Source organism: Labrus mixtus, chromosome 3 (assembly GCF_963584025.1).
Source record: "Labrus mixtus chromosome 3, fLabMix1.1, whole genome shotgun sequence".
In the NCBI taxonomy this organism is placed as follows: domain Eukaryota; kingdom Metazoa; phylum Chordata; class Actinopteri; order Labriformes; family Labridae; genus Labrus; species Labrus mixtus.
The window spans coordinates 16,043,431-16,070,730 of NC_083614.1; the positions used below are offsets into that span (position 1 = coordinate 16,043,431).

The 27,300-nt window shown below is 40.2% G+C and overlaps 1 protein-coding gene across 1 annotated transcript; it reads right to left on the bottom strand.

The window, feature by feature from the left end:
* Positions 1–88: 88 nt before the first annotated feature.
* On the bottom strand, positions 89–25,741 carry colgalt2b (collagen beta(1-O)galactosyltransferase 2b). The gene is made up of 13 exons (XM_061033289.1): positions 25,405–25,741; positions 9,786–9,896; positions 9,542–9,659; positions 8,405–8,539; positions 8,119–8,323; positions 7,208–7,327; positions 6,788–6,861; positions 6,451–6,557; positions 5,863–5,995; positions 5,601–5,728; positions 5,299–5,505; positions 1,565–1,847; positions 89–1,534 (listed from the first exon to the last, which is right to left on the bottom strand). Exons 1-12 carry the CDS (start codon positions 25,638–25,640, stop codon positions 1,574–1,576), a joined length of 1,848 nt encoding a protein of 615 aa, XP_060889272.1. The 5' UTR covers positions 25,641–25,741; the 3' UTR covers positions 89–1,534; positions 1,565–1,573.
* Between the last annotated feature and the right edge of the window lie 1,559 nt (positions 25,742–27,300).

Here is a 27,300-nt window from a genome sequence, read left to right on the forward strand (position 1 = left end):
AAGTTTCTATTCAAAACATGGCCAGCAGGTGGCAGAATCAACCCTCTTGCTACAGCATCTAAAAAGTTAATATGCTGAGAAAACAAACCTGTGATGATAACTTTATTTCTTGGTGTAAGAGTGATACAATGTAGGGTATCGTATTTTAATAGATCTCTCATATCTTTAATCTTTTTTTAAATGATTCTTCTATCTGTACAGTTCCCAGTCCCTACTTTTGTAACCCCACTGACTTAATCGCTCTCTCTGTCAGAACCCACAGCAGACAGGAACTATAAAAAAAAAGTGAGCAGAGTTTCAGTCAGCCAGTGAACAGTGGGAGCCAACACCCCACTGAGTGTCCTCTATGTGATAAAATTTTAAAGCTCGTCTTTATTGGGAGGCTTAAGCTCCTTTCATGTTTCACCATCATTTAACTGAACGTCACAGGACTTCTTTTCAGGAGGCTTCAATTGTAAGGGATATCAGAAGGTCATGTGAATAGCTGCAGCAAGTTTGTGCATGAAACTAAACAATAATATACATTACTTAATGAATGCTGTGGCTTGAGATCCCAAAGATATTAATAGTGCGCTTTTGTTGTTGTTTCAATCTTCTATTTTTTTCCCCCCCATCTACAAACTCTCTGCAATGAAAAAATACAAACAATAATAATTACAATCTGTAATTCTCTGCTGCAGATTGAGTAAAAACACATTTAAAGAGAATTTCTTTTATTGGTTCAACCCAGCACCAAAGCTAAACTGAGAGCCTGAGGACATTAATAAATCAATAATTCAGTCTTTGCTAAATCTATAACACAGATATATTCTGAAAGCAGAGGTCTGAGGTGGACACATTAGTGTCTATCATACATCCAACAGGCTACATGTGTTGCTTGTATGACTAATGCTGTGAAATGCTTATGAGCAGGGCCAGCCTGCTGCGTGAATGAGGTATAACACTGAGCTTAATAACATCTAAAGAAACAATATTGTATTTATGTGTGTGTGCGTGCGTGCGATGTCATAGGAAGTAGTGACACTCTTGGGTGCAGCATGTCAGCCTCCCTCCTCCCACACATGTTCAATTCTTTAATCACATGCGTATGTCCACACACACACTAAAGAGTTGTTTTCTAACAGCAAAAAAAGTGTCTTTATTCCTCGGCTGTCCAACAAACAGAACACATGTTTTTCTTTTTAAATAACAATAATTCCTCTTAAACAATATAAAACTTGATTTGTGAGGGGTTTCTTTTCTCTTTCACATCCTAAAAATAATGTTAGCTTCCATCCATGTGTTGGGTGTTTGTCTCTCTACATGCCCAGAGGAGGCACATGGGGAATAAATAAAAGGTTTTGTCAAAGGCCTGCGGGCCCTCGTCCCAGTGACTCTTCCTCTTCCTCTCCTCAGTGTCCCTTTATCTACATCAGAACTCCACTTTTATCCAAGAGTCAATGTACAGTATGTCAGCTTGTAGTTTTTTCTTTCTGTGTCTGTACACCTGACATGTGTGTACACTGCACAGTTAACAGGAGTCTATCAGTCTCAGGTGTGTGTGTATCAGCTCTCAGTCTCAGGTGTGTGTGTATCAGAGTTCATCCCGTGAGGCTCGAGCTGCGGGAGGCGGGGAGTCTCCAGTGACGCTGTTCTGTGCCACGGACCGGATTGTGCCCTGTTGGGCTGTCTTGCGAGCGTGCTGCCGGTCCCAGTCTGTCGCAACGGCTTCGTCGTCCCAGATGGTGGAGGTCTCTGTGTCGCTGATGTAGCCCGGCTCTCCGGTGTAGTGTGTGGGGTAGATTAGCAGAGGCTCCACGGAGAAGGCCAGCAGGTCCCTTGGCTCAAAGTGAGACAAGAACTGGGTGCTGAGGGGGTGAAAAAATGATAAATTAACTTGATTGTGAATATTAAATCAAAAAATGATTATATTCGTTATTAGTTATGTCCTGGTTAATCCACTCAGACATGGAGTGCTAGAAATATGTCTTTAACTTTTAAAAGGCCAGGGTGATGTCTTGTACCATCAAAAGCAGTACAAGACCCCGGCAAACACATTTCAGACCTGGGAATGGTTCATGTCAGGAAATCAACAAATTTAGCATTCATAGTTCAGTTAGATCTGATGGAAGAGAATCTGCAGTGATAGGGAACACCTAAAGAACTCAGGATGAAAGACCAAGAGGATGGTAAAAAGGCAAATGGATTTAAGCTTGTGATCACATCAACTGACAATTGTCAAGGGAGGAGTTTGCTTCATTTTTTACATCAGTACCAGTAAGTATTGGTACTGACGTCTAGAAAATGGACGTCAGTAAACAAAAAAAAAGCTATGATTAATTATATTTCTGTGACTGATCTAATTGTCACCAAGAAGAAGAGGAAGGGTGGTGAAACAGAAACAGAGCATCAGTCACTCTTTGCTATTGACTTGACACGTTTTGTGTTTTGAGTCTGACACGTCAGATCCTGTTAACTGGGATTATGGCGTTCAAACTCCGTGTACAGGAATTCAATTTTACCACTGACAGCAAATTCACAGGATATCAAATAAGGGAACAGGTCAATGTCCTCTTCTGCAGCACAATTGCTATTGTGTTGCAATGTTTTGTATTTCATATGCAGATCATAAGTTCAATAATAAAACTTGAAGTTGTAAGAAACCAACAGTTTAAGTGATCAAAAACACGTAGGCTAATTAAAGAAACACTTTTTCTTGAAAGTTTGTAGATCTGATACTTATAGTGATTTCAAAATGGGAGGATTAGATGATTTTTTAAAAGATAAAACTTGTGACCTGAAGAGATTATTGTGGTTATGCAAGTTATAGTGAGCATGTTTCAGGCATGTTTTATGGACAAAATGAGATCTGCAGATTAATTCACAATAAAAACAGCAGCTGAATTAAACCATGAATAGAGATTAACTGACCCCCATTTGAAAAATCAAGTACTCGATCACAGTACAAGCAAACCACCCTACAATTGCATTTGATTGCATTATTGCATTTTTACCTGGTTCAGTAGTTTACTATTTTATCTTTAGCCATTTGTCTTGCACCAAAACACCAATTACACCCAGTACTTGGAAATAAAACAGATTCTGACTCTGATTCTGATATCACAGTGTACTACAAGTACCAGGTATGTTCTCTCTACTCTAACTAAATTTTTATCAGCCTGCAGCAGCCCTGTCTGTTTCACCTCAGCTCCTATTACTTCTGTATAAAAGCATCATCCAACCTCTTCAACATGCTAACTGTAGCGAATAAAAATAAACTCACCCGTATCACAAATATCGCTTCAAAAATCATTGGCCAACCTACCCAAAACCTCTCACACCTCGACTACAAAGCACTGACTCACAGAGCGCTCACCATAGCCCAGTACCCCGTCTCACCCACTCAATCCACTCTTTTCTTTTCTGCCCTCAGGTCGGAGATACAGGACTCTGACCAGGAAGAGGGCACGCTTTAGAAAGAGCTTTGTTCCCTTGGCTATTGAAGCTCTAAATAAGCATCCCTGCTGACTGTTTGTTTATATGTTTTCTTCATGTGCCGTGTTATCATATATGTATACCTGTGTAACAACTGTGCAAAGCTATGACAAAAAAATGGTATTGTATAGTCAAACGCAGGAATGAGGGCTGTGAGGGTCTGACACGTCAGCCATGAGGAGTCACACTCCTGCAGACAGAGGTCACCACAGAGGTCAACTCCCTGCAGCCCATCGCTTGTTTAAAGCCTGTCAACGTGCCAAGAAGACTGCAACCCCATACCCTTTTTTGAGCACCTTTAACAGAACTGAATTCATCCATAAAGAAACACATCCTCACACAATTATATACACATACAACTTTTTACAATAATAACCAAGGCCCTTTTAGCCCAAAAAGACAAACAGATGAGATACCATAACACCCCCCCCTCAAAAAAAAAGAAAAAACAGCAACACATGTCATAATTTTCACAGTTTAAACAGAACACAAAATGATGTATTGTTCATTTATGAAATGCACATTTAATGTATTTTCCCTGCCAGCTTTCCATATTTTCCTTCTCTTGCACTTTTATACAAGCTTTCTCTCACTGTTAAATACACACGCAGTGTATTCACCAGTAATCTATATACAGACCCACATCTCCATGTATTTGTATAGTAACACACACACACACACACACACTCACCCAGTGTCCATCTCTACCCAACCCCCCTACCCAAACCTCTATCAATGGGAATCCTGTCCCCTTCTCCAACCAGCAGGAAGAGCTGTGCTGGCCCACATTCCTCAAAGAGAGAGGAGGAGGGGGAGGAGAAGAAGGTGACACAGGAGGGAATAGGCATGCAAAAAAGTAAAGTACTGTTGAGAAGAATTGGTGTGCGTAAATATGCAAAAAAAAGAAATAAAAGAGAATAAAGAATTCAAGGAGAGCTAGGAAAGTTGGGGAAAGACTAAGTATAAAGATGTGAAAAAGAGCAAGAAGGTGGAGGTGGAGGTGTAGGTGTAGGAGAACAGGGTACAGCAGGAATCCCAGAGGAGAAAAAAAAAACAGAAAAGCTTGCATTGTGTGCACCGTACCCACTGAACCCCTGAGAACAATCCCTGCCCTGTGTGTGAGCTAGCACAGAAAAAGAAGTAGAAGAAGAAGCAGAAGCAGAAGTGGGGGTCGTCCAGAAAGAAAGTGCAAGGGAAAGAGGGACACAATCACGGGGAAAGAGAGGTTAAAAAAAGATGGAGTGAAGTTGGAGAAATATAGGGAACAAATCGTGAAGTAGTAAAACTCCACAGAGGTTGTGGTCTACCACCGGAGAGCAAACTTTAACATTAAACACTACCCCAGAGTCTAAACAGGACCCCAACATGCATGTTTGTGTCTATGTATAGATAATTACTGTACAGTAGGTCCTATAGTATTTCTGCACTGGTTTATGGCTGTAGAGTCTGTTTTTGTGCATCTACAGGATCCATGCATGCCTCCATTACTCTGACTATCTACTTTAAATATAACTATCAATTTTGCAACTCCAATGTTTTTTGCAACTGTTAATCTAAATTTGAATTTGCTGATTTATTCATTCTTATGTAAGAGTGCACCTGCAATCATCTATTTGTAGTCTGTAGTAAATATTTGCAAACCAGACTGTCTAAAAGGGTCTTTCTGCACAGAAAGACGTTATTTCTGTGGCCTTGTGATTTTCTGCACGACATGCCTTCAATACATTCCTTTGTAGTGCATGTGCACATTACTGTGGTCATGTATTGCATGTATGCAGCACTGTCATTTTAAAAGGAAGACAGCAAAAAAAAAAAAAGACTTACTTGGGGTGTTTGTTGAACATGACAGGCAGAAACTCATCAACAGGCAGCATCTTTGTTAATGGATCTGCATCCAGTAACTTCCTGGCTCCTTGCTGTGAAAGCGCATAGCCTAGCGTCCAATAGGAGTAGTCGGCCTTCACCAGGTTGTTTACACCATCCACCGACTGCTCCGGCTGCTGCACCTGCATACGCTTACGCCCCACGTAGCTAGAACAGAGGCAGAAAGATTGCGTTGATTAGCCTCCACACAAAACCTTTAGTTTTGCACACGTGTTTTTGGACATGCATGTGGATTTTCTTACATGAGGTCCCAGTTCAGCTTGGTTTTGTCTATGTCATCCATTATGGCCTGGAGTCGTCGTTTAAACCTGGGCTCGAACCTCACATCGTCCTCTAACACCAGAACTCTCTGGAGGCCCTGCTCCAACATCTGGTGGGAAAAAAAGTCATAACAGCTGTGGGATTTTGCAACTTTTCACCTGAAGGCAATTTTTTTCTGCTGATTACAAGGTATCCAACCACAAACCCTCTACCCCATCCTAGTGCATTCTTTACTGATCTCACCTGTGTCCATATGGAGTGATGGCTGAGGAAGCAACCAATCTCCCCTCGCGTCAGCACTCTACCAGAGTACGGGTCCTTGTAGCCGGGCATCATTTCTATTCCGAGTGCCTGCAGCTGGGACGTATTCAGAGCCCTGTGATGGAGAGGGGAAAAGTGGTATATAAGAGAAGACATGAGAAAGAAGTATCCTTGTTATAACTGCATTTGCCACAACATATCTGAATCTCTCATCAGTGAGTACAGCTTCATTGTAAATCTCAGCAAGTTGCAACAAGTCACACATTTAGCCAGATACACAAAGGCTGAAGAAGGATTAGGACATTCTCAACAGTGGATTAAAGTAAGCAATGGTGGGGGGGCATAAACAAGTCATGATCATTTCTACAAACAGTAGATGTCGGGATATGAGCATCAGAAGAAGTAGCTACAGATGGGAAACAGGAGACATTCTTTCTCTGAAGCTTATTGGGGGACCACAGTCAAAGTCTAGACCTCAAAGGAGAGTGCGGGAATGTTGTTTTTTCAAGATTTAATCAGCCTTCATGTCAGTTCATGGAGCGCATACAGGGTTGTGTGTTTGGGACCTACTTGCCATCCACTGCATCTGTCAGCGTGGCATGTAAACCCAGAGAAGCCATTGTTTTCAACATCCTGGTTCTTCTGTCTAGCCGACGCTTCAGGTTGATCAGCAAAACCTAAACATTGAAACAGAGTATAAGGAGATTTTTATTTAAGGGGAAACGTTTCCTTATTAATGCATAGTGACAAAACAAAAACATGAGGGAACATGAAACAGAAGAAGATGATCACATTAGTTCAGAAGATGAACTTGACACACAATGAAAGCAGAGAAACTGCTACAAAAACAGGAAGAGGGAATTATTTTTAAACAGTAAACACAAAGGAGGATACCCTCATAACTCACTTTATCAAAGCCAATTGTGTCCCTTGATGACGGCGGAAAGGAGAGGTGCTCAGAGGGCTCAATGTCGTGGTCGACTGTTGACAAGAAGGGGAAAGGTTAAAACAACAACAAGATTAGAATACAGCTCAATTTCCAGTGTGGTGTATTTGAGTTGTTTTATTTAAAGCTTAAACAGGGAGTACAGAAAGAGGGGCAAACTAGAGAGAAAGTGAGGAAGGAGGAGGGGGATGAAAAAAAGAGAGAGGGAGGAGGAGGGTAACGGAGCAGATGGTTGACAGGATGCAATCAAATCATGGAGGGTCGAGGAGGTTGAGGAGGAGAAGAAACAAACTTGAAAGGTAAAATAACCAGGGAGGGACACAGATAGTGTGATAGAGTGTGTGCGTGTGTGTGTGTGTGTGTGTGTGTGTGTGTACTCACTCAAAGCCTCTGTGATGGTGTGTATGAAACTCTCTCTTTCATCTTCCACATTCTGCTGTGCTTTGAGAGGGACAGGCAGGAAACCATAGTGCTCTCTGTTACACACATACATCTGCACACCTGGAACACACACATAAACACACACTCACTTCTGTAAATACAACCATTTCACCCATCATTTCAAATAAACACGCTAATTAGACCACCCAAGTGTCTCCTTCTTGCCTCATATGTATTTAAATTGGAGAAGTAATGCTACACAAAAGTAAATTTTCCAAAACAGATAAACAGCCTGATTTTCCTTACTGAGTTATGTTTAGGCTTAGAGCTTATCCAGACAATTAAGAACAGATAGGGTTAGTAAAATGTGATAGACAGTTGAAATATGAGGAGGCTTCTATGTCATTTCAAAATGACACTTATGTGCTGTACCGCTCTTCAATTTGTGGGAAGTTTCAATGCGTGAGAACTGTTTTTACTGTGAGAAATATCCTCAATTTAACTGTTGTACACACAGGATAATAGAAAATGAAAGTATGGGTGCTTTGTTGTGGTAGACATGCCTGATGTGTATAGCATTAAAAGTTGTGATCTATTTAGATGAATATTTATCTCAAACTCAAAAACCTACAAACATCGACATTTTGACATTCTTACAAATAAACAGATGCAATGTCAGGACAAACACATGGCTCCGTTTCTCTCTGCTTTTGTTCATCTTTTTTTAATCTCAAACATGTGCATAAACCAATAAAAAGCCCTCAGTGTTACAGAGCAGTACATTTAGATTAAAACCAGGCTGAATACAAGTGAATCACTACGTCACTGACATTCCTCAGTTCCTGTGCCATTTGCAGCTCTGTTACAAATGTAGCAGTTTGTTGTTAGTCGAGTCGAGCTTTCAGACTGACCTGCTTGACGGGCCGAGAAAGCAAACACCATGATGTCATCAAACGCCCAGCTGTAGTCTGGGTGAGGAGGGTAGAATGCCAGGTCCCTGCTGGATTCACGACGTAGGTCTACTAAGAAGGTGCTGTGCACCATGGGAACAGGGAAACAGCCGAGCCGCTTCCACTCCCTGATTGGCTGATAGTCTGGGGTTCTCTTATAGTAACCCTGAATAAGAAGAGCGCCACGTTAATTAAAGACACTCGCTAAATGAAAGAGCAGCAATAAGGATTAAACCACATACTGTACCTGTGGAGTAATGCCGCACCAGAAGTTAGAGTAAAGCGAGCGAGACTCTAACATTGGAGCCACCAGAGTCATGTTTTCAGCCATCATCAGGTTGAGAACATGTGGGTTGGTCAACAGGTTGTCACTGTCTACAAACTAAAGCAGGGAGAGGGTAAATTATCATATGCATATCATATAACTGTTCAACAAGTCTATCTTAATTAGCACTGGTGAATTAGTAAACACAAATTACAAATGATAGGCTATTATTAGATATATTCCGCATGCTCCACCTCCAACTTTTCGCAATTTTTTTGTATTCATCTCAACTTAAAAATTAAGAAGTAGAGTTGAGCAGATATCCATACTAGTAATGGAAATGCCTCCAATACTGCCTAGAAACAAACCAAAGCTACCTCTCTTTGATCCCCGTAACCAACACTGCAATTATATGTAGCCTACATGGACTTCCTCCAACATCTTTTATTTAAGAATAGCAAAGAACAAGACTGTACTGCTAGCAGAGTGAGTTAACGTAAGTCATAGCAAGCAAACTGTGTTAGCTATAATCACACAACTTTTGCTAAATGTTGCTAAAGTGCTACGCTCATGATGGATTAAGCTGGGTCTTTGTTATATAGCAATAAGTTAGGTCTTTTACCTGCTTTTTGTAAAGTGACTCGAGATAACACTTGTTATGATTTGGCGCTATACAAATAAAGATTGATTGATTGATTGATTGACAACTTAAGGGTTATAGTTTTATTTAAATTAAAGATGATTAAAACCTTGAATCACAAAATAAAACAGTATCATGTCATATATCAGTGTTTCTCTGAGTTTCAGTCTCAAAAGGACATCAGGAGAGGCTTTCTAGGAGCTTATTATTTTAAAATAATGATTACTTCAGTGTACAGTGAACCAGGCAATCATATGACATCCATCAAAAGTATGTTGTGTAGCCTAAAGCTAACGAATAATACATTGAAGTATATTGTTCAACAGCACTATTATCTGAATGGTAAGTATGTACAAGGCCCATACTGTCTCTATATATACAGATATATCAGAATTGTATTTGGTAAGCAAAATGTTATCCTTATCTGCTAAAGTTTGTTGTTCATGCATGTGGGAGATTAAAAAAAGTATCTTTCTCACTAGTATGTAGTCGGCCCATCTTTCCCTGGCTGCCTTCAGTGCCGCCTGTCGCAGCTTCATCAGATGGTTGAACCTTGAAGGCGGCCAGTGCTTGGGACCCCATTCATCTGTGTAGGTCCTATAGACAGGGATAAAATGTATTCTTACATTGTATGTGAGGGAACAAGAACAGATCAGGTACAGAATTAAGTCTGAAGCACTCTGAATAATTGGAATTGGAATAATTGTGGAAACTGTGACTCACTTTGGCTCCTCCATGGGTCTCCACTCCACATAGTGGTACACATGCTGAGCTCTCTTCAGCCAATCCCTCAGCATAGCAGTAGTGTTGTCCATATTATGGTCGGTTGCAGCCCTGAAACACAGGACGTCATTTGATAAAAAAGCAGCCGTGTTAGTCCCTGTAAGAACATCACTTCCTGTTGTAGTGCATCTGTTTATAACTTGATAGGCACACTGAGTCTGTGCTTGTCATATGCAATGTGCTATAAAAATAAACTTGACTTGACTTGTAAACAGCTGCCTGTTGATGTGTCGGGACTGTTTTCAAGCATGAGAAAAAATAAGAGGATGTAAAGCTGGGCTGAACATGTTGTACACAACAGCAGCAAACTGTCATTAGTGGAGGTAACAGGAGAAGTCGTAAATTACAAACAGCATGTTATGAAGAAGATGTTCAGACGTCCAGATTCACCCAATTACTGTCTGATGCTACAACAGGAAGCATCATCTTTACCAAGTCTCCTAACTGGTTCATTAAGTGCACACAGTCTGAAGAGTCACAGCAGACATCAGTCCTAGGCACTCTGGGTAAAAGAATACTCAAGATAGATATACTGAGAACAAGCTGAACAGAGGTCTTCAAATGGACTGCAATATGTCTCTCACACATTCTTGGTGTGCCATTGAAAGTTGTCTGTCTTACTTATTTGAAAATGTAATATGTCGATTACTGAACACAGAAATATTGCACAGACAGAGCACCAGAATACACACACACTCATACCTGTAAGCAAATGATGTCAGCGTAAAAGTAAGGAAAGCTGCAGAAGCTTATTTGTCATCCTTGTGGTTTTTCACTCTGCAAGACATTTCCACCTCAGCTCCCAGAGCTGACTCAGAGAACACACTGTGACTACTGTGTGTGTGGGTGAGAGTGTGTCTATACATAAAATTAAAACTGTAATATAAAAGTCCTGAACCAATTTGCGATCATATCTACACATTCAAGTTTTTAAAATTAAATACCATCTGTCTTAAACGTTCTCTTTAAAGAGGAAAGATCAACAAAATGTGATTCTGTACACAAATCAGTATGCACAAAAACACACACACATAAACTTATTGAGTCGGAGTTTTCCACTGCTTGCTGTAATATTCCTCGCTGCACTCTCTCCAAAATAACACCCAATTTTAGACTAGCTGGATGGCAATAGAAACGCACACATAAACACACAATTGATGAGCAGCGGGTCTTACACACGTAAATGCACTCTCATCATAGAAGATAACAGTGTGGACACTCTTCATTTACCCGATTTAACACAAACAGCAATACAGAAACACCTGTGTCACAGAGACATGCACTGAAATGCTTATGTCATCACGCAAAAGAAAAGCTAAAAACTTCACACTTTCAAAAATCTGACACAAGCAAACACACTCTTACATTCCACGCAGAGAATGAGTCAAAAAGAGGCAGATTTCTTATGTTTTCATAACAATAACCTTCAGTCAGACTGATAAACAGCTCATTAGACAGAACCAGCAGCTGGAGATGAACTGTAAGCCTGAAGGAGACCATGTGGTCAATAATTTTAAAAGCATGTAAGTGTGTACATGCCTACACATGCAGGTGTGTGACAACACATAAGGCCGTTTATTTTTCTGTCTCGAGAATGTTGGTTTAGCAGCAGCACGTCTGGGGATTTATCTGTTGCACAAGTAGAGGTTTTCCACTTTAACCGTATCTGTTGGACTGTGTGTAAAAGGTTATGAGAATGTGTGTAAAAAGAAAAAAAAACCTGTGTATGCAAGCACATGCATGTGTGTATAAATGCCTATGACAGTAATAAAGGACATGAAAACTACCTGTTGTTTTTTTATTGTAAGCTTGAAACACAGTGACACACCTGAGTGGCTGGTAATGAGCAGATGTGGTCACGTTAACACACTTTTTAAACTGCTTATCAGCACATCGCTGGGGGAAATAAATGTGTTTCTACATGCAGTCTCTCCCAATGACAGACTGAGCTTCAGGCAGGGATTTAAAATCAGGGAACTTCTGGGCAGTTTGAAAAGACGTGGTAAGGTTTGTAGGAACTGTGAAGTATGTATCTATGAGCATGTGGATGATTTGAGGCATATAAGATAGCAAAGAGGAGTGTGGGAGAGGGGGGGGAGAGGGTGAAGGAAAGGATTGTAAAAAAAAAAAGTCTCATCTAATACAAAAAGTAATTTGGTGATTCACCAACAGCTCATTAAAACTCCTCTAAACTTTAAAATGGTTGCATTAACTAATGTTTTAAAAACATCACATTAAAATGCTAATTAGGATTTTTACTTTGCCCACAAAATAAGTAGGAATGTGAATCTCACTAAAGTACTTTCCCCCTGATTTTTACAGGCTGTTCTTGGCAGAAAATGAGCTAACTGTGTCCAGGTCGGGGCGCGCTGGTGGCGCAATGGATAGGGCGTGCGCCCCATGTACTGAGGCTGTCGTCTCAAGTGGGCGGCCCGGGCTCGCATCCCGCCTGTGGCCTCCCTCCCGCATGACGTTCCCCACTCTCTCTCCCTGGTTTCCGACTCTATCCACTGTCCTATCTCTCGATTAAAGGCACAAAAGCCCCAAAAAATAAATCTTTAAAAAAAAACTGTGTCCAGGTCATGAATCGCTGAAGGTCAAAGATTTGGTATGCTAAAGAAAAGTGTCTTAGGAATGGATCAAAAATAAATTTGGGAAACAGATTTAGCTGATTAAAAGGAAGTTGTATCTTCACATCTTACTGTATGGATGTTAGGAAGATTTGGGAGTTACAACATTGGTAAATATACACTGTACACACATATCACAACTTCACAGGTTAGGATGTATCACACAGCCTTTATTAGGGATGATACTAACCTCCTTAGTTTCAGGGTTTTTCACAAGCAAATTCTACATGCCCACACCTCCATCTTCCCAAACCGTCTCGGCTCTCAGGACTCTGTGATTTTTTTATTACAAACATTTCATCCCAGTGTTCTGTTTGATTTACGAAATAACAAAGTGTTCTGATTTATACATCAAAGTAGCACAATGAATCTGAATTTCTATGTGGCATCCCCTTCTATCTCTGCGATTTTAGACACTTCTTTCCTACTTTAGAGGCAGCAATGTGTTTCTTTTCCTCAATTTCCTCTACCTTCAGGCAGGATCAGCAACTGAAGATGAACCATAGGGCCAAGTCAAAGAGCTTTCACAGTCCTGCCAAATACTTCAACTGTGCCAACCTCATGTCTCTGAAACTGCCGGATTGAGAATATTTGTCCACCTAACTACGGGAAAAGTCAACATCTATAAACAGCTTGAAGAGTTTTATATTTGTCTATCACAATACTCGAATAATAGAACAATGCATTAATCTAGGCTCTTGGGCTCATTCTTCCCTCCTCGTCTATTCCTTAAGCTGCGTCTCTGTTCTGTTTTGAAGTTTACAGTGCGCTGCAGCCTCATTATTCTGCAGGGTCAGGGTGGGGCTTCCTCTCCCCTCCTATATCTTTATCATCAGCATCTGGACAACACATGCTTCCCCCATCCTCACCTACACACCCCACCACTCCCTCTGTCCTTCTAGTTCCTTTAAAATCTCAGTGTGCTAGATTAGAACATTTGTTCCCTCACCCACCTGCCTACAACCATCTGTTTATTTTTTCCACGTTATTCAGTAATGTACCTTTAGTGTAGAGTTTTAGTGTCAAGATTATGAAGCATAATTAATACTAAATTGGAAGACTGATCCCCTGATCAGTTAATTATGAAAGGCACATCTTTTATCTGATTTGATAAAAAGCAATACTACATATTGACAGGCACTAACATATCCCACAGTTGACATCTATTAAAGCCATTTAGGATTGCCCTTTCCGCTAACTAGAAATCCCATTTAAGTTACAGATAAAACACCAAAGATCCCTCAGGTCAGTACAGACCACAGCAGAACAGATTCTTGTGTCGGTCTGAAGCAGACACTTAAGGTAAATTCAATGACTCTTCTGTTGTTACATTTACTCTGACTGTCCTCCTCTACTCTGCTATCAAGGCACACATTAACACTGCAGACGCTGCATTTGTCAGGAGAGCTGTCAATCATGATGTTATACTATATTTTTAGAATTAAAAAACTTATGGTGCCCCAGTGGTCTAGTCACATGTACAGAGGCTGTTGTCCTCGAAGTGGGAGGCCCAGTTCCAAGCAGACCAGTGGCTCCTTTCTTGCATGTCTTTTCCCCACTCTCTCTTCTGTCCAGTCTCTCCCTTATAGAGGCATAAAAAACTAAAGTTTTCATAAATATTAACACTATAAATCAGCACCATAAGAAGAAACTAAAAGACAGAAAGCAAATTTCAGGAAAATGTACAGTATTTGATGTTTTTTTTTAATGTTATGACCCATGTCCCATTATTCTGTGCTTAAGGATGTTTGTGCAAGAATCCCTGTTTGCTGTACCTTGAGTCCAACAGCTTTTTATGCCAGATATTTACTAAAAATGTTGATCGCCAGAAAATACTGCTGTAAAAATATTTAGTTTGGTCGTATTGAACTGCAGTAATTATGCAGTAAAATATACACTTACATTGGTCACACCGGCATCTCCTTCACCTTAATGATTATCAGCCCACTTCCTCACTCTCTCTTGCTCTCTCCCTCCCTCTCTTTCATGCTTTTCACGGCAGGAGCGTGTCAGATAACAGGGAAGGTGGTGAAGGCAGACATCTGGCCTTAAACACAGAGGCTTGTCTTGAGTCTGGCCCTTTTAGGTAAACACACCTCTGAATGGCTCCAGCAGGCCAGTGTCAACTGACAGTTTATCAAATAAACTATCTAATATCCCTGCCAATAATGACCGGTTGCTGCATATAATTAAGAAGCAAGAATGCCTCTTTCAGACCTGAGCATAGATGCCTATAAAACATAATAACCATGCTTGTGTGTGTGTTGACTTTGCACTATAGGCTGACGTGGCTGTGAGCCTTTTGATGGCCTAGTGGGGCAAAAGAGAAAGAGGAGGGATTATGGATAGAGAGATGGAGGGAAAGGGACAAGAGGAGTGGAGAAAGAGCGGTGGGAGGGGTTGGTGAGATTATACCTCGACTGAAATTCCTCATGACTCTCATGGTAAACAAAGGTAGCTAAGGCTAGCAGACCAGCAATAAAGTGTAATATTTAGTATTCATATTCAAGACTTGGAGGAGATATTCATTGTGGTTTAAGTGTTGACTGTCAGATGGAGTCAAGATGAGAAGCTAGGCGTTGACTGTTGTTAAGATATTCACCACCTCCAACCTTTACCATAATATTTTCCTTGGATGTATGTCATTTTGTATTTTACTTTGAAGGGATTTTTTGTGAAGCCTTGGCTGAAACAAGAATCTGGCCCTTACCTTTTTTTACACCTTGCATATGTGATTGATGGACAGCATTGTAAAGCACAGGTGGGGTTTCAAAGTTTAAATGGGGCAATTTTAGTGTAGTTCCATTCAATTTTAACACATTTTCATTGGAAAGATAGGACAATATGCTGATGATATTGTTCTGTATTTCTCCAGTTTAGTACCTGTTTCCCTGCTGTTCTAGAAAAAATAAACAAGAAAATCACAAGAGAGGAATACCATGTCTTCTTGGTACCAACACCCTAATCTACTGTCTTATACACTTGGACCCTATTGCTTTTTAGACACTAAAGTCCTTAACATGTATTTCATAGTTTTCTTTTTCAGTGTTTTTCAGGGGCAAGAGGAATAATTCAGTCAACATCCAAAAACATCTGTCTTGCACTTAAGAAACTCATTATTTGAAACAAACTCACTTGTGAAAAAAGGACAGAGAAAAAACAGATGGAAGAAGTGATGGAGGAGCAGAGAGATGTCGGGAAAGATGGAGGATATGAGAGAAGGGGGAGGGAGGGAAAATAGAGGGAATACAGGGAAATTCATGACATAAACAGACAAATGGGCAGACAGGTGCTAAAATTATATTTCCTCTATGACAACATGACAACCAGTCTCTTGAATACTCAACTATTCATGAGAACTTTTCTCTACACGCTGTGGTCTGATGAACAGGACCAGTTTCTGCCTCAGCTTAACTTCTGCCTCCCCTTTTCCAGATGAGAGGGCTCATACCAAGATACCATTGTTTTAATGTTTGCCAACTCCATTCTCGGTGTGATGCTACCTTCTGAAAACGCTGCTGGAAATGGACTAGAACACATGGGGCATCTTAGCAGGAATTCATAGTCCAGTGCCAAGTCCAGGAACAGCCATTTCCAAACCCAGGGAAGGAGAGCTCAAAAACGCACAGGGATCGGAAAATCAATTCTTTTTGTTTACAACCCTATAACTGAACCAATATGTTGGGTCTACTGCAAAATTTTTCCCATGACTACCTTCTAGCTAAAGGGCAGACACAATGGACTTATTGGCAGGTAAAAACGATCAGCTGAATCCCTTTAGCTTTACAGAGAGTTTGCTGGTAGAGATGCTCAGTGAAAGGCTGGCAGAAAGCAGCATCTGAAGTCACTGTGTTTGTACACTGGGCCACAAAGTAATTTCTACTAATAATACATCATCATTAGGTGTGAATCTCTAAATTTCAACAGATACCCTGCAGGTGTTCAAGCAGTATAATAAAAACGTGACTCATTACATCTGTTGTTACACTGAACATTTCAAGGTGATGTGTCAACAACCTCGGGGTAGCTGCTTGGTTTGCACTTGATGCCAGAACTGTAAAAAACACATCACTCAGCTGCCCAATGAAAGCTTTTTTCATCGCTATGAAGACAGGCTGTCTGTTTATCTATTTATTAGATACAATCACAAAGTTCCTGTCCTGCTGCAGTTACCACTGTATAGAGCAAATAGCCTAAAACAGATGCACTTTTTTATTTCTGTTTAACGCTCCTGTGAGGAGTTTTAGCTGGATATGAAACAGAATGAAATTAATACTACTGATGCCTCTATATCACATACATAAGGAAACAAGAACATCAGCATAAAGATAGAGACTTCCTATAGCTGTTTTCAATGTCTGTAACCACAGGGACAGGTTTTGGAAGAAGTGTAAATACATGCTGCAAACAGCCATTGTTTAGATTTTCCATTCTCAACGAGAGAACGGAACCATCGACTGTTAAAAGACTTTGATATGATATTTTATGTTGAAAATACTTCTTACGAATTTCATGTCAGCAAAGATACAAGATGTACCATTTGTTCACAGGGGGCGCCAAAATCGACAAAAACTGAAACTAACTTTAAGTAACATATACTTCAAACTACACGTCCCAGCTGTTTTAAAGTAAGTGTTGGGAATTTTAAAGCAAAACAAAACATTATTTTTTTCCAAGATTTGTTACTTCACTGAATTTTTTGTCCTGACTTGCACGCTGTTTTTGATGTTTTAATTGGACTTGGTAAGAAACATTTTAATGTTTTCTTTGTTTGTTCTTTCATTGTAGTAATATTTAATTTTAAAGAACAATACTTTTATATTTTCCGTTCTGAATTATTGCGCTCCAGAGAAACATAAGCAAAGTGTCTCAAATATCATATGTTCCAGAGGGAACATACTTCAGTTGTAGCTTCATCTCTATGGCTGGTTTTACCTCAGCAGGGAGGCAGTTAGGCACTGCCAGATGTATTCTGCCTATTTCATTTGGAGCCATCTGAGACTCAACTTAAACAAAGCCATTTCTGTTAAGGAGTCTGTGGCTTTCATGTCAAATGTCCTGTAAAATTTCCTTTAATTGCAAGATGCTATGTTGTGTTTTGGGAAGTTTTATTTTTTGTAATAAGTTGGGATCCAGTCCAGAGAGTAGATAGAAGACCTGTCTCTGTGCCTGTGTGTTTTTCACATAACAAGCTAGAAGCTGCATATCTGCAAACTTTCACTTTTTTTTTAGATCATGTCAAATTGAGCAGATGTTAAAAGACCTTTTTAGTTTTCCTTGATTGGGAGGTCAGGGATGATTGTGGCCTGTTAATGTGAACATGAAGTCCAGGCTCACTGTGGGCCTTAACCATGAAGTAATAATGAAAGTAAATTCAATGCAGGGACTGAGCCAGCAGAGCAGAGCAGAGCAGTGCAGAAACACACACTTATCATGTGTTTAGCATTCAACAAAAGAACACAGATAAGTGAAAAAATATGCTTTTTCTTGCAATTTATACTTGCACTAGACCATGATAATCAAACCCATTCATGTTATTACATAGTGCCATAACTTTGATCTTATAAAATGTGACACACAGCAAAGGCATATGTTGCTAATGATTCACAACGGCCGTGTTGTCATCCCCAGATAACGCACAATAGCCTTGTGATAATTTATCCCATTCACTTGGAAATACTTCTCTCCAAACTCCCTGTGATACAGAACAAAGGACAACATGTACTCCCATAGAGGAACAGAGCCTGAGGTTACACACCTGGCATGTGGAATCCTTTGGTGCAATAATGGAAGATAACAACACTGATAGACCGCAAAGCCTGTTTAATTATTTCCATCATTTCATGGATCTGTAATTCTCAGTGAATGTAGATAAGAAACAGTAGATCTGCTCAGTGAAGTGAAACCAGATCAAACCATCAGTGGTGTCCAAGAAACTGACAGAGGCACCTGTGGCATGCACAAGTATGAAAGAAGGATCACATTTTCAGTAGGCGAGGTTCCCTGAATGCATGCTTGCCCTCAGCACATGTGTATGTTCATGATAAACTAACAGAGGCAATAACTTTCTGGAACAGTTTGGAAAGAATTCAACAGCAAGATAGACAACATGAAACATATGTCTGAGGGCATTTAAACCTGTGATGTATGTATTGGAGGTATTTGTTGTTTATTTTATACCTCTACACTACATGTCAGAGGTTAATGTTTCACTGTTTCCTGCTCTACATAAGTCTGTCAGTTTAGGCTACTTTTTAGATTACTCTTTTTCTCATTACTCTTTTTTTCATACCTTCTTTTTTTCTGTTCAGCAAAATAATTTACGTTCAAATTTTGTGATTTAGATTTTAATTTTTCTGATTATATGATCCTTTCTTGGTTGAGAAAGTTCTCTAAATTCTAAAGCTAAATAAACTATTTAAATACCCCTTTAGATTAGCAGGAAAATACACTGTCCCAGGGCTGAAACCAGCTTTCTGAGCTCTTGAGAAATTAAAGCAATACTTTCTTTATTGAGGTATGACTTCTTGTTAAATCTTTCATCTACGTCCACACATGTTAGACATAGAAGATCTGGCATGTGTGAAATTTGTAGTGTAGTTAATGAGATCATTTGATGGCTTAATGATGAAAGTTACTTGTTTTACTGTTGAATGATCAGTAATGTAATGATTCCTAAGAGTAATGCATGAGGAGTTGCCCTAAAGTCACAATAAAGCAGCACAGACCAAACAAACCATTTTAGTGTCCTATTAGAACTCAGATTTATTCTGGTTTAGTGATTTAAAAAAATTAAACCTGGCACTTGGATCAAGAAAGGCAGGCCACTAGAAAGCAAGAAACATGAGTCAGCATAAATCATCCATTCGTAAAAACATTTCCTCAGCATTCAAGTCCAATTTTTATGTTTCATTAACTCAGTGCCCTTGTACAAATAGCTTTAAAAAATAAGTGTTTTGTGTAAGTCATATCAAATAGGATACCCAATGGGTGAAGCGGCTCATAGTATGATTCACGAAGAAGCAAATAAATTCACATCAATCTCCTTATGAAATTATATAGTAGATAGAAGATACAATTACATAACACTTCTCCACATGCCTGACTATGTACACATGCTGAATCTGTCACTGAAATATTCAGCTTATAGTGTGCGTATTTCAGCAGCTGTGGAAAATTCTTTACTTACAAAGTCACATTGTACCTTAGGGTGCATCAGGATTTACAGTGGTTGTAAAATAAAAGATTTAGCTGGTTGATATAATATACCAGAAAAAAAACTTCATACCATGAACCTATCCATATCCCTGTGTGATGTTTAAGTATAAAGTTCAATAGCAGTTCAATGTGTGAAATAAGAGTCTATGTGATTAATGGGTAAACACAAATTAACGTTATAAAAAAAAGAAAAGCAGTCTTACGGGGAAGGATGATGATGTCAGCGCTGTGTCATCCTATTTCAGTTTCAGCGTTTCTCTGACAGGTTCACAAATCATCATCTAGACCTCCGTCCCAGCACCTGGGGAAGCACTTCACCACCTGAACGCAGCCTGTAGGCATTTATCAGCAGGCAACCAGCAACAAGCAGCTTCAGAAAAAGAATAATACACATTGACACCATAACTATAAAGCTACTTGTAGCAGCTAGCTTAGCTTAGTAAAAACGTTATGCTAATTGCCTGGTAATGTCTTTATGTCAACAAAACTCTAGGTGCAAGTGAATTTATAGTCCAGCATATAATCCTTTTTAAAAGCATGACCTAAAAATATATCGCTTTTTGTGTTTTTTAACAAAATGACACGGCAGCCATTTTGTGTGCACATTTCCCTCAACACTTTTAATGTAGCCAACATTATCTTCTCTGTAGTTCAATTGTGAACTGGTGAAATTAGTTAGTTAGCTAGATAGGGTACTCTAAATTTCAAAAGAATTACAACGTAGAACTCAAATGTATGTCATTATGACAGCATTTTAGTGTCCCAAACTGAGCATGACGAAAGAGAATTGTCTGGCACGTGGATGTGGTCCATTAGCTACCTTTAGCATTGTCAGGAGGCAAATTATTTTACCTTTGGAGAAGCTGTTTGCGTTGTTGCTAGCTCTAGCTTCAAACACAACGGGACAGACAAAAAGCATTCAAATGCACATCAAGACTAAGAGGCAACTCCAAGTCTCTTGATTTGCTTTGAGCAGAACATCTGGACATAACAACAAATCAAAACCCCAGCCAGCCAGGTCAAGTCAGGTCCAACGTCAGGAGCAAAGGACCATCTGGCTGCAGGGTAAGCATTACTAAGCACTCAGCCTTCATGCTGACCTCAGTTTCACAGTGCCCTCAGAGGCGGCGTAAATCTCACCTGTCATCTAAACAAAGACTGTGAAGAGAACTGACACATATCTTTAGCCTGATGTTTTCCTGCTATTGCAACAGATATGACACATTTTCCTTACTTGAAGCAGCTATTTTGACCTACTGCAAAACTCAGTCACAATGAGTTTGGCTAATATTTGTTTTGAAAACTGAGCACCAGAACTTTCAGTGTCCAGAATATCACCCTTCTCTGTAAACATGATGAACTGCCTCGTCAAGCCTCACATTTCACTGTTTTCCTGTTAGGTCCGAGGATTACTTGTGGTCAAGCTACTGTGGGAATGTGGATTAACCAACCTGCTCAATGCCCTCTGGGTAATTTCCCCACATTGCCCACCCTTTTGAGCCCCCTCTTTCTAGAATACCCTGCATTCTTTCATTCTTTAACAGCAGTGTGCTAGTCCTTTTCACTGCTCTGCCACTTCTCTGTCAGACTTGCGCCCACTTGCAGAGGGAAAAACTTCTAAGGGCAGATTTCACTGACCATCCCAACTGTCAGCGTGAGTCAGGGCTGAAGTAACAGGGCGGAGGGGACATGACCTCTAAATGCAGATTACCCTGAAAACAGGCTCACACTGGAATCTTTGTTGCTCCCAGCATCCTCACACAGGCCAAAGCCTGTCAAGATTTGGGGGATGTTTTGTCATCTGACTGCTTGTTTAGCAGTTTAAACTTTTAAAAGACTGTTGTCCTCAAATCAACCACAACTTCTCCCGTGAAGGTTTTACATTTTATTTGTATGTTTTTAAGGAATGCTATAACATTTTATACTTCATAGCAATGAATTGCTATTGGATCAACACATGTGGCTTTGTAAAAACGCATTCAGTGTCTGCGATCCTTGAATGCATATTTTCAGTGAACTGCCCTGGATCAATGTGTAGTGTGAAAATGGGTTGCATTTGATGTCTTTATTTTTTGTCTGACATAATATTTCGTTTACATCTCCACCAAGCACAAATAACTTTAACAATTAGGCAAATTAGTCTGCTAACACGTAAAAGCCGCACCTAATTTACACAAGGATCACGTAAGTTTCACCTATGTATCTTTTTACTCAATTATTGTTTTCACAGCTGCAGATGTCTATTGATTTAACTTATTTCATCTCTTGCAAGTCAACATGAAGACTATTTCTTATCCCATGCACTCCCAAATTAGAAAAAAAAGTGCTTTTTCATATAAAATACTGAAACTGACAGACACTACTTATTCAAAGTTTTGCAAGTATCTAAGCATTGGTTGGCAACACAATCCAGACAGTCAATGAGTGGCTGCTCTGCTGGACTTCTGAGTGCTGCAATTGCTTCACCAATCAGAAATGTTCAGCAAAACAAGGCCCACCCTCAAAAGGTCCCTGCGCCAGTGGTACTTTTTTGCGAAAGTACAGGGACCTTTGAAAAAATCTCTCCGGTATTTTATTACTATTAAGACCCTGGTCTTTGTGATGTAAACAAACAGAGTACTTTTGAAATTCCCTAGTTCTTGTGTAATGTTCCTTCATTGGAACATAACAAACACAAAGCTTGTGATTTCCCGACATTTTCTGGGTGAGCTGCATTTGGGAACGCAAAGTTTTTCACCCCAACTTAGCCCAGAATTTTTCCGCCAGTCCCTTGATACATTTTGTGCATTAAGTCCAAGAAAGTTAACTACGATTAAGCGGGCAGGGTTGATGACACTAATATCCTGCGACAAGCGCAGCCAATTTGATCTCCATGCAAGTAATGACACTGCTTCATTATGTTTGTACACCAGTATGTTCTCCTCTACTCTTTTGTAGATAAGGTGAATAAAGTGAACTAAACGTAGCATTGATATCAAGGCAAAAACTGTCTCAAAGCGTTGGACTCTATATAAGCATTGTTGTTTTGTACCTCATCTCCAGCCTGCCCCTGAAATTTTCAGGAGAACATATGTGAAAACGGTTAAGTAGACTTTTCTAACTGAACAAATCTCCCACAGCTTCATCCCAATAGGCTTTCCCTATGTTTCAAATGTTGTCTTATGCTGCCATATACATGCTCATTCTAAAAGATGCTGGAGAACCACATGTTAACACAAGTTTCCATGATCCAGTGGGTGGGGTTGAAAGAGGAGCTGGGTTCCCACTGCTGCTGCTACACGATAAAGAAAACACCCTTATTATTATGTTAAATCATCTTTATCCTTCTTCTCCGCTTCTTCTTGCTATGTCTCTTGAATTGCAATAGTTTAAATGAGTAGAGAGGAGATGAATAGGAAAAACAATCCTCTGTTTTGCTCAACCTGTGGTTCTTGAGAGGAACTTCTTCAGTGAAGAACATTTTGTCCCCACACACAAACTGGAGCTTTACGACCAGACGCTCTTGATATAATGTCTTCCTGATTGTTTCCTTAAGTTCTTTACATCAGTGTGTGAATGATCTATTCAGACGAGCTGCGGATGGCAGTAAAGTAGAGAAACCTGGCTGCTTTGAGGTGGAAGATGTGTATCATGTAACCACAAAGTCCTTGGCTTGAGTCCAGATGGAGACCCTTGTCTCACATCAACCCCCTCTCTTTGCTTCTCCAAAGCTTTTCTGTGCTCTCAAATAAATGCAAAGAATTCCTTTATAACAAAAGCTCAAATCATTTGCTGGAGTATGAAGGGGATCTATAAGTAGTTAAGAAACTGTATATGCTTTACTACTTGTCAGTGGTTGTTGGTATTTTGTAGTTGTCCTGACATTTTAACAGTGATTAAGTGGTCTACAGCACACTGTAAAATGCTATAATGTGGATAAATGCCTTTGGTGAGAGCTGCATTGTGATTTAGCATTTATTGGGCTCTCGTGGCTTACATGTTGGATAGAAATAATGAAGACAAAGAGAAACAAATAGGCGCAGAGCTTCACGAGTTATGTTGTACATAATGTGTCATTAAGTTAACCAATTTGGCAGCAAAAGTCCAATTAAGTTTTAAACATTTAAAATCACACTTACAAGAAGAATGTAGTTTCACTGTTCCCAACTGGACAGCACTCGTGCTGCCTGCACGATCGTGTTTTATATGATTTTATAATAGTGTTGTAGTACGCGAATTCAGTCTTGGGGTCAAGACCGGTCTCAAGACCACTTTTTAAAGGTCTCATTCTTGTAAAAGAAAATCAGCGGTTTACGGTCTATATTAGTGACATGCCCCTGCACACTAATTATGATTTTTCATTGATTTTTATGGTCTTGTCTGTGTCTCACCCTGCCTTGGTCTTGGTCTTGAATCAGTCCCGTTCCCTAAATGTCTTGGTCTTTACTTGGTCTCGCAGCACGTGGTCTCTGGTATGTCTTGGTCTCGGTTAGTTTAGTCTTGACTACAACACTATTAAAGGCTGAAGACTACCCATTCTGTGCTTCTCCTTCAATTGAAACTTTGCTGTATAACTCCAAACCTGTGTGACACTTAGGTTTGATAGGCCTCAAATACAGACATTGACTGAACTGTTTTTAAAGGTGGGGAGATGCTGCTCATATCTGATTAGGCCCTATCTCCTGTTAGTAAAACGCTCACAAAGCCGTGTTAGCTCACCCACTTAGACACTTTGTTTCAGAGAGAAGGGCCCCTCTCCGCAGATAGAGTTTGTCTGGCGTGCATTTGTGAGTGTTTTGGTGAGGGTCTCTGAATTGGAAACAGACAGTCACTCTGTAAACAAAACCAAGATACTCAGCAAAGAGAAAGGTGGAAAACAAAACAGAAGAAGAATGCCAGCCTGGGTAAACAACTAAAGGATCTCTGGGTAACAGATCTATGATCTGCATGTGACATTTATTCCCTCCATCTAACATTCTTCAAATCTGAACTCTGATTACCAACCTGCCTGTAGTCACAAATCTCTCAGCTTCCGAGTGATTCTATCAAAACTCTGCAGACACACAAAACGCAAGCACACACTTTTTACGCATGACTTTCCAGAACTCCAACACCCCCCCCCAGGCCTGCTGTCAGACCAACTCAATGTCTCCTTTCATCCCCCCACCTGCAGACTCCCTCTTTGATAGCTTCATATTATCGCAGTATGAGACCCAAACACACTACGGGACCCAACATGAGTTTGAGACCCTTTCATACCTGCCTGCCCTGCTGTTTTAAAGCCCAGTTTTCGCAGCTTTGTGCTGAATCAGACGAAGGGAACCATGATTAAGGGTGAAGCCTAAACCAACATGCACAGATGCTCTTTCATCTTCTCCCACAGCGTGCAATTTGGACGCCGGCAGACACGCGAGGTAAGTGCATCGTAAAACGCAGCAACAGGTCTGTGTGCAGATTCTGACTATGTGTTATTATAATTAGCGCGGACACACGCTGCTTTTCTTTAGACCACAACACGCTCCAGGGCACATCATTGTCCACTTCAGATTACGCACTGAAAGTGAAATTTCTAAACTTTAGAATAACTGTCCAGTAACACTCTCTGTATAGCCTACATGTTATACTGGGATGCATCTTTGTACAATAGTGTTTTAAATGTAGCTTATTATTGAGTCTCGTCAGCCAAAAATACAAACCTCATCCTTTTTCATCCCTAACCGTGTGTCTCTTACCAGATCGCTATGCGCTCCTTTGGGTAGTCCAGCCTCTCTATGCAGCCCAGGTGATGCGGCAGGCTATGCGCAGCGTTTCGAGCCAGAATGGCGATCATAACCTTTGGCTTCAGCAGGACAGATTCTGGCTTGACCAGCTCCTGCACCAGCGTCACCAGCTCCGACGCACCGCCGGGCACCAGAGCGCCAAGCAGTGCCCACAGTACCCCGACTCCCACGGCCCCGAGCGCCCGCATCTTCGCCACAAGTTTTCGCCGTGATTCCACGCAACCTGGACCCACAACAGCCCTGACACTGAGCGAGAGAGTGGTGTGTGAGACTTTGAGAGAGGGTAGAGAAAGAGGGAGTGAGCCTAGGTGGGAGAGGGAGGGCGGAAGGAAGGTAAGAGAGGAGAGATAGGGTGGGTGGAGAGCTTCCTAAATCTTTAACCCCTCCCACACCCCTGCTGAACTCTTGGCTGGCAAGGAGTGTTGCACCAGGGACACTTTCACAGCCCCAAATAATATCACTACTACTAAACTACAACTGCTTTCAATATGCTACTAATAATCACCTTAAACACTACCACTACCACAACTACTAGTTCTTCTAGTTCCACTAATAACATTAATGATAATAATAGCCTAACAATAATAAGAAGAAGAACAACAATGAAAACAGTACTATTAATGATAATAATGTATCAGTTAGTTATTTTTTTCTTATCGTTCTTCCTGCTGGTTTCTGAATATTTATTTCCTTTTCCATGCCTTGCGTCTTGATAGACTCTCATGATGCAGAGCCACAGACCATGAAATCACCTCTCTGACATCAGCTCTCACTCTTTTGTTTCAATGATGTTCTTTCCATATGTACTGACAAAGCTGTAACTCTTGGAAGCAGCACAACATATTAGAACAAAAGACAAACAAGAACACAATGAGATAATAAGCAGCTATAAGGTCATGTGTAATTACATGTGTTATATTGTCATTCTCTTTGTTTTGCAGAATGAAAAGGAAAAGGTAATTTATGATGAATGAAAAAAAATAACAGTGTCTATTTTTGCTAAATGCAACAAGCAAAAAACTCTGCGGCAGCAGAAACTGAAAAGCTAAAATGATGGCATCATAACTAATCAAATAACTAGTGCATGAGCAAAGAAAACATGCAAAATACCCATATGACACTGTGACACACTGTTACGTTCCCCATGATGGCTAGGGGATGAGGGGAGTAACAATAAATTAAAACCCACGGACAATAAATAGGAACTAAATATAAGCAAAGTTAAAAGGGATTTATTAACAAACTACAGCAAAATTTGCAACACAAAACAAGCTTCTTCTAAAACACCAAACAAAGGAGAAGCCAATCTATCTTAAACACATTTCAAAACTAACAATCAAGATATAACAATAAGGCTTTAATCAGAAGGATTCCACAGAAGGATCACACTAAATTTCTTGACGTCAAAGACACACACACAGTCCAACGACCCACAGGCCACCTCCTCTCCTGCTCTCCTGCTCTTTATAGGTTGGCTGCTGATTGTTAAGTTGCCACAGGTATGGCTGGACACACTCAGGTTGAGGAGCAACACCTGGGGAGCACACACAGGAGAGAGAGGGAAGGAGAGAAAACACAAAACCACACACACAACACTACGGCATGTAACACACACATATACAGTATAACCAAAACATAATCAAATTAAAACATTGTAAATATTTCTTGTAGGATATGTAGGCACGTCCCAGATGATATACCCCCCACTTTGAAAGATTGCTGTCTATGCATTGCATGAAGTAATAACATTATACTCTGTGTTCATATGATTATGGTAACCCTGTAGAAATCTTTTTTAATTACAGTGTATAGCAGAAATCGTAGCCAGGTCACTTCTGTCCAGGTCTC

What these genes read in the sequence shown, in the direction of transcription:
- colgalt2b (XM_061033289.1), bottom strand. Translation starts at nt 25,640, where the DNA reads ATGCGGGCGCTCGGGGCCGTGGGAGTCGGGGTACTGTGGGCACTGCTT. An exon ending in GGTGCGGCATTACTCCACAG is followed by an intron (nt 8,324 to 8,404) that starts GTACAGTATGTG and finishes CTTCTTATTCAG; the next exon opens with GGTTACTATAAGAGAACCCC. An exon ending in ACACAATTGGCTTTGATAAA is followed by an intron (nt 6,558 to 6,787) that starts GTGAGTTATGAG and finishes TTCAATGTTTAG; the next exon opens with GTTTTGCTGATCAACCTGAA.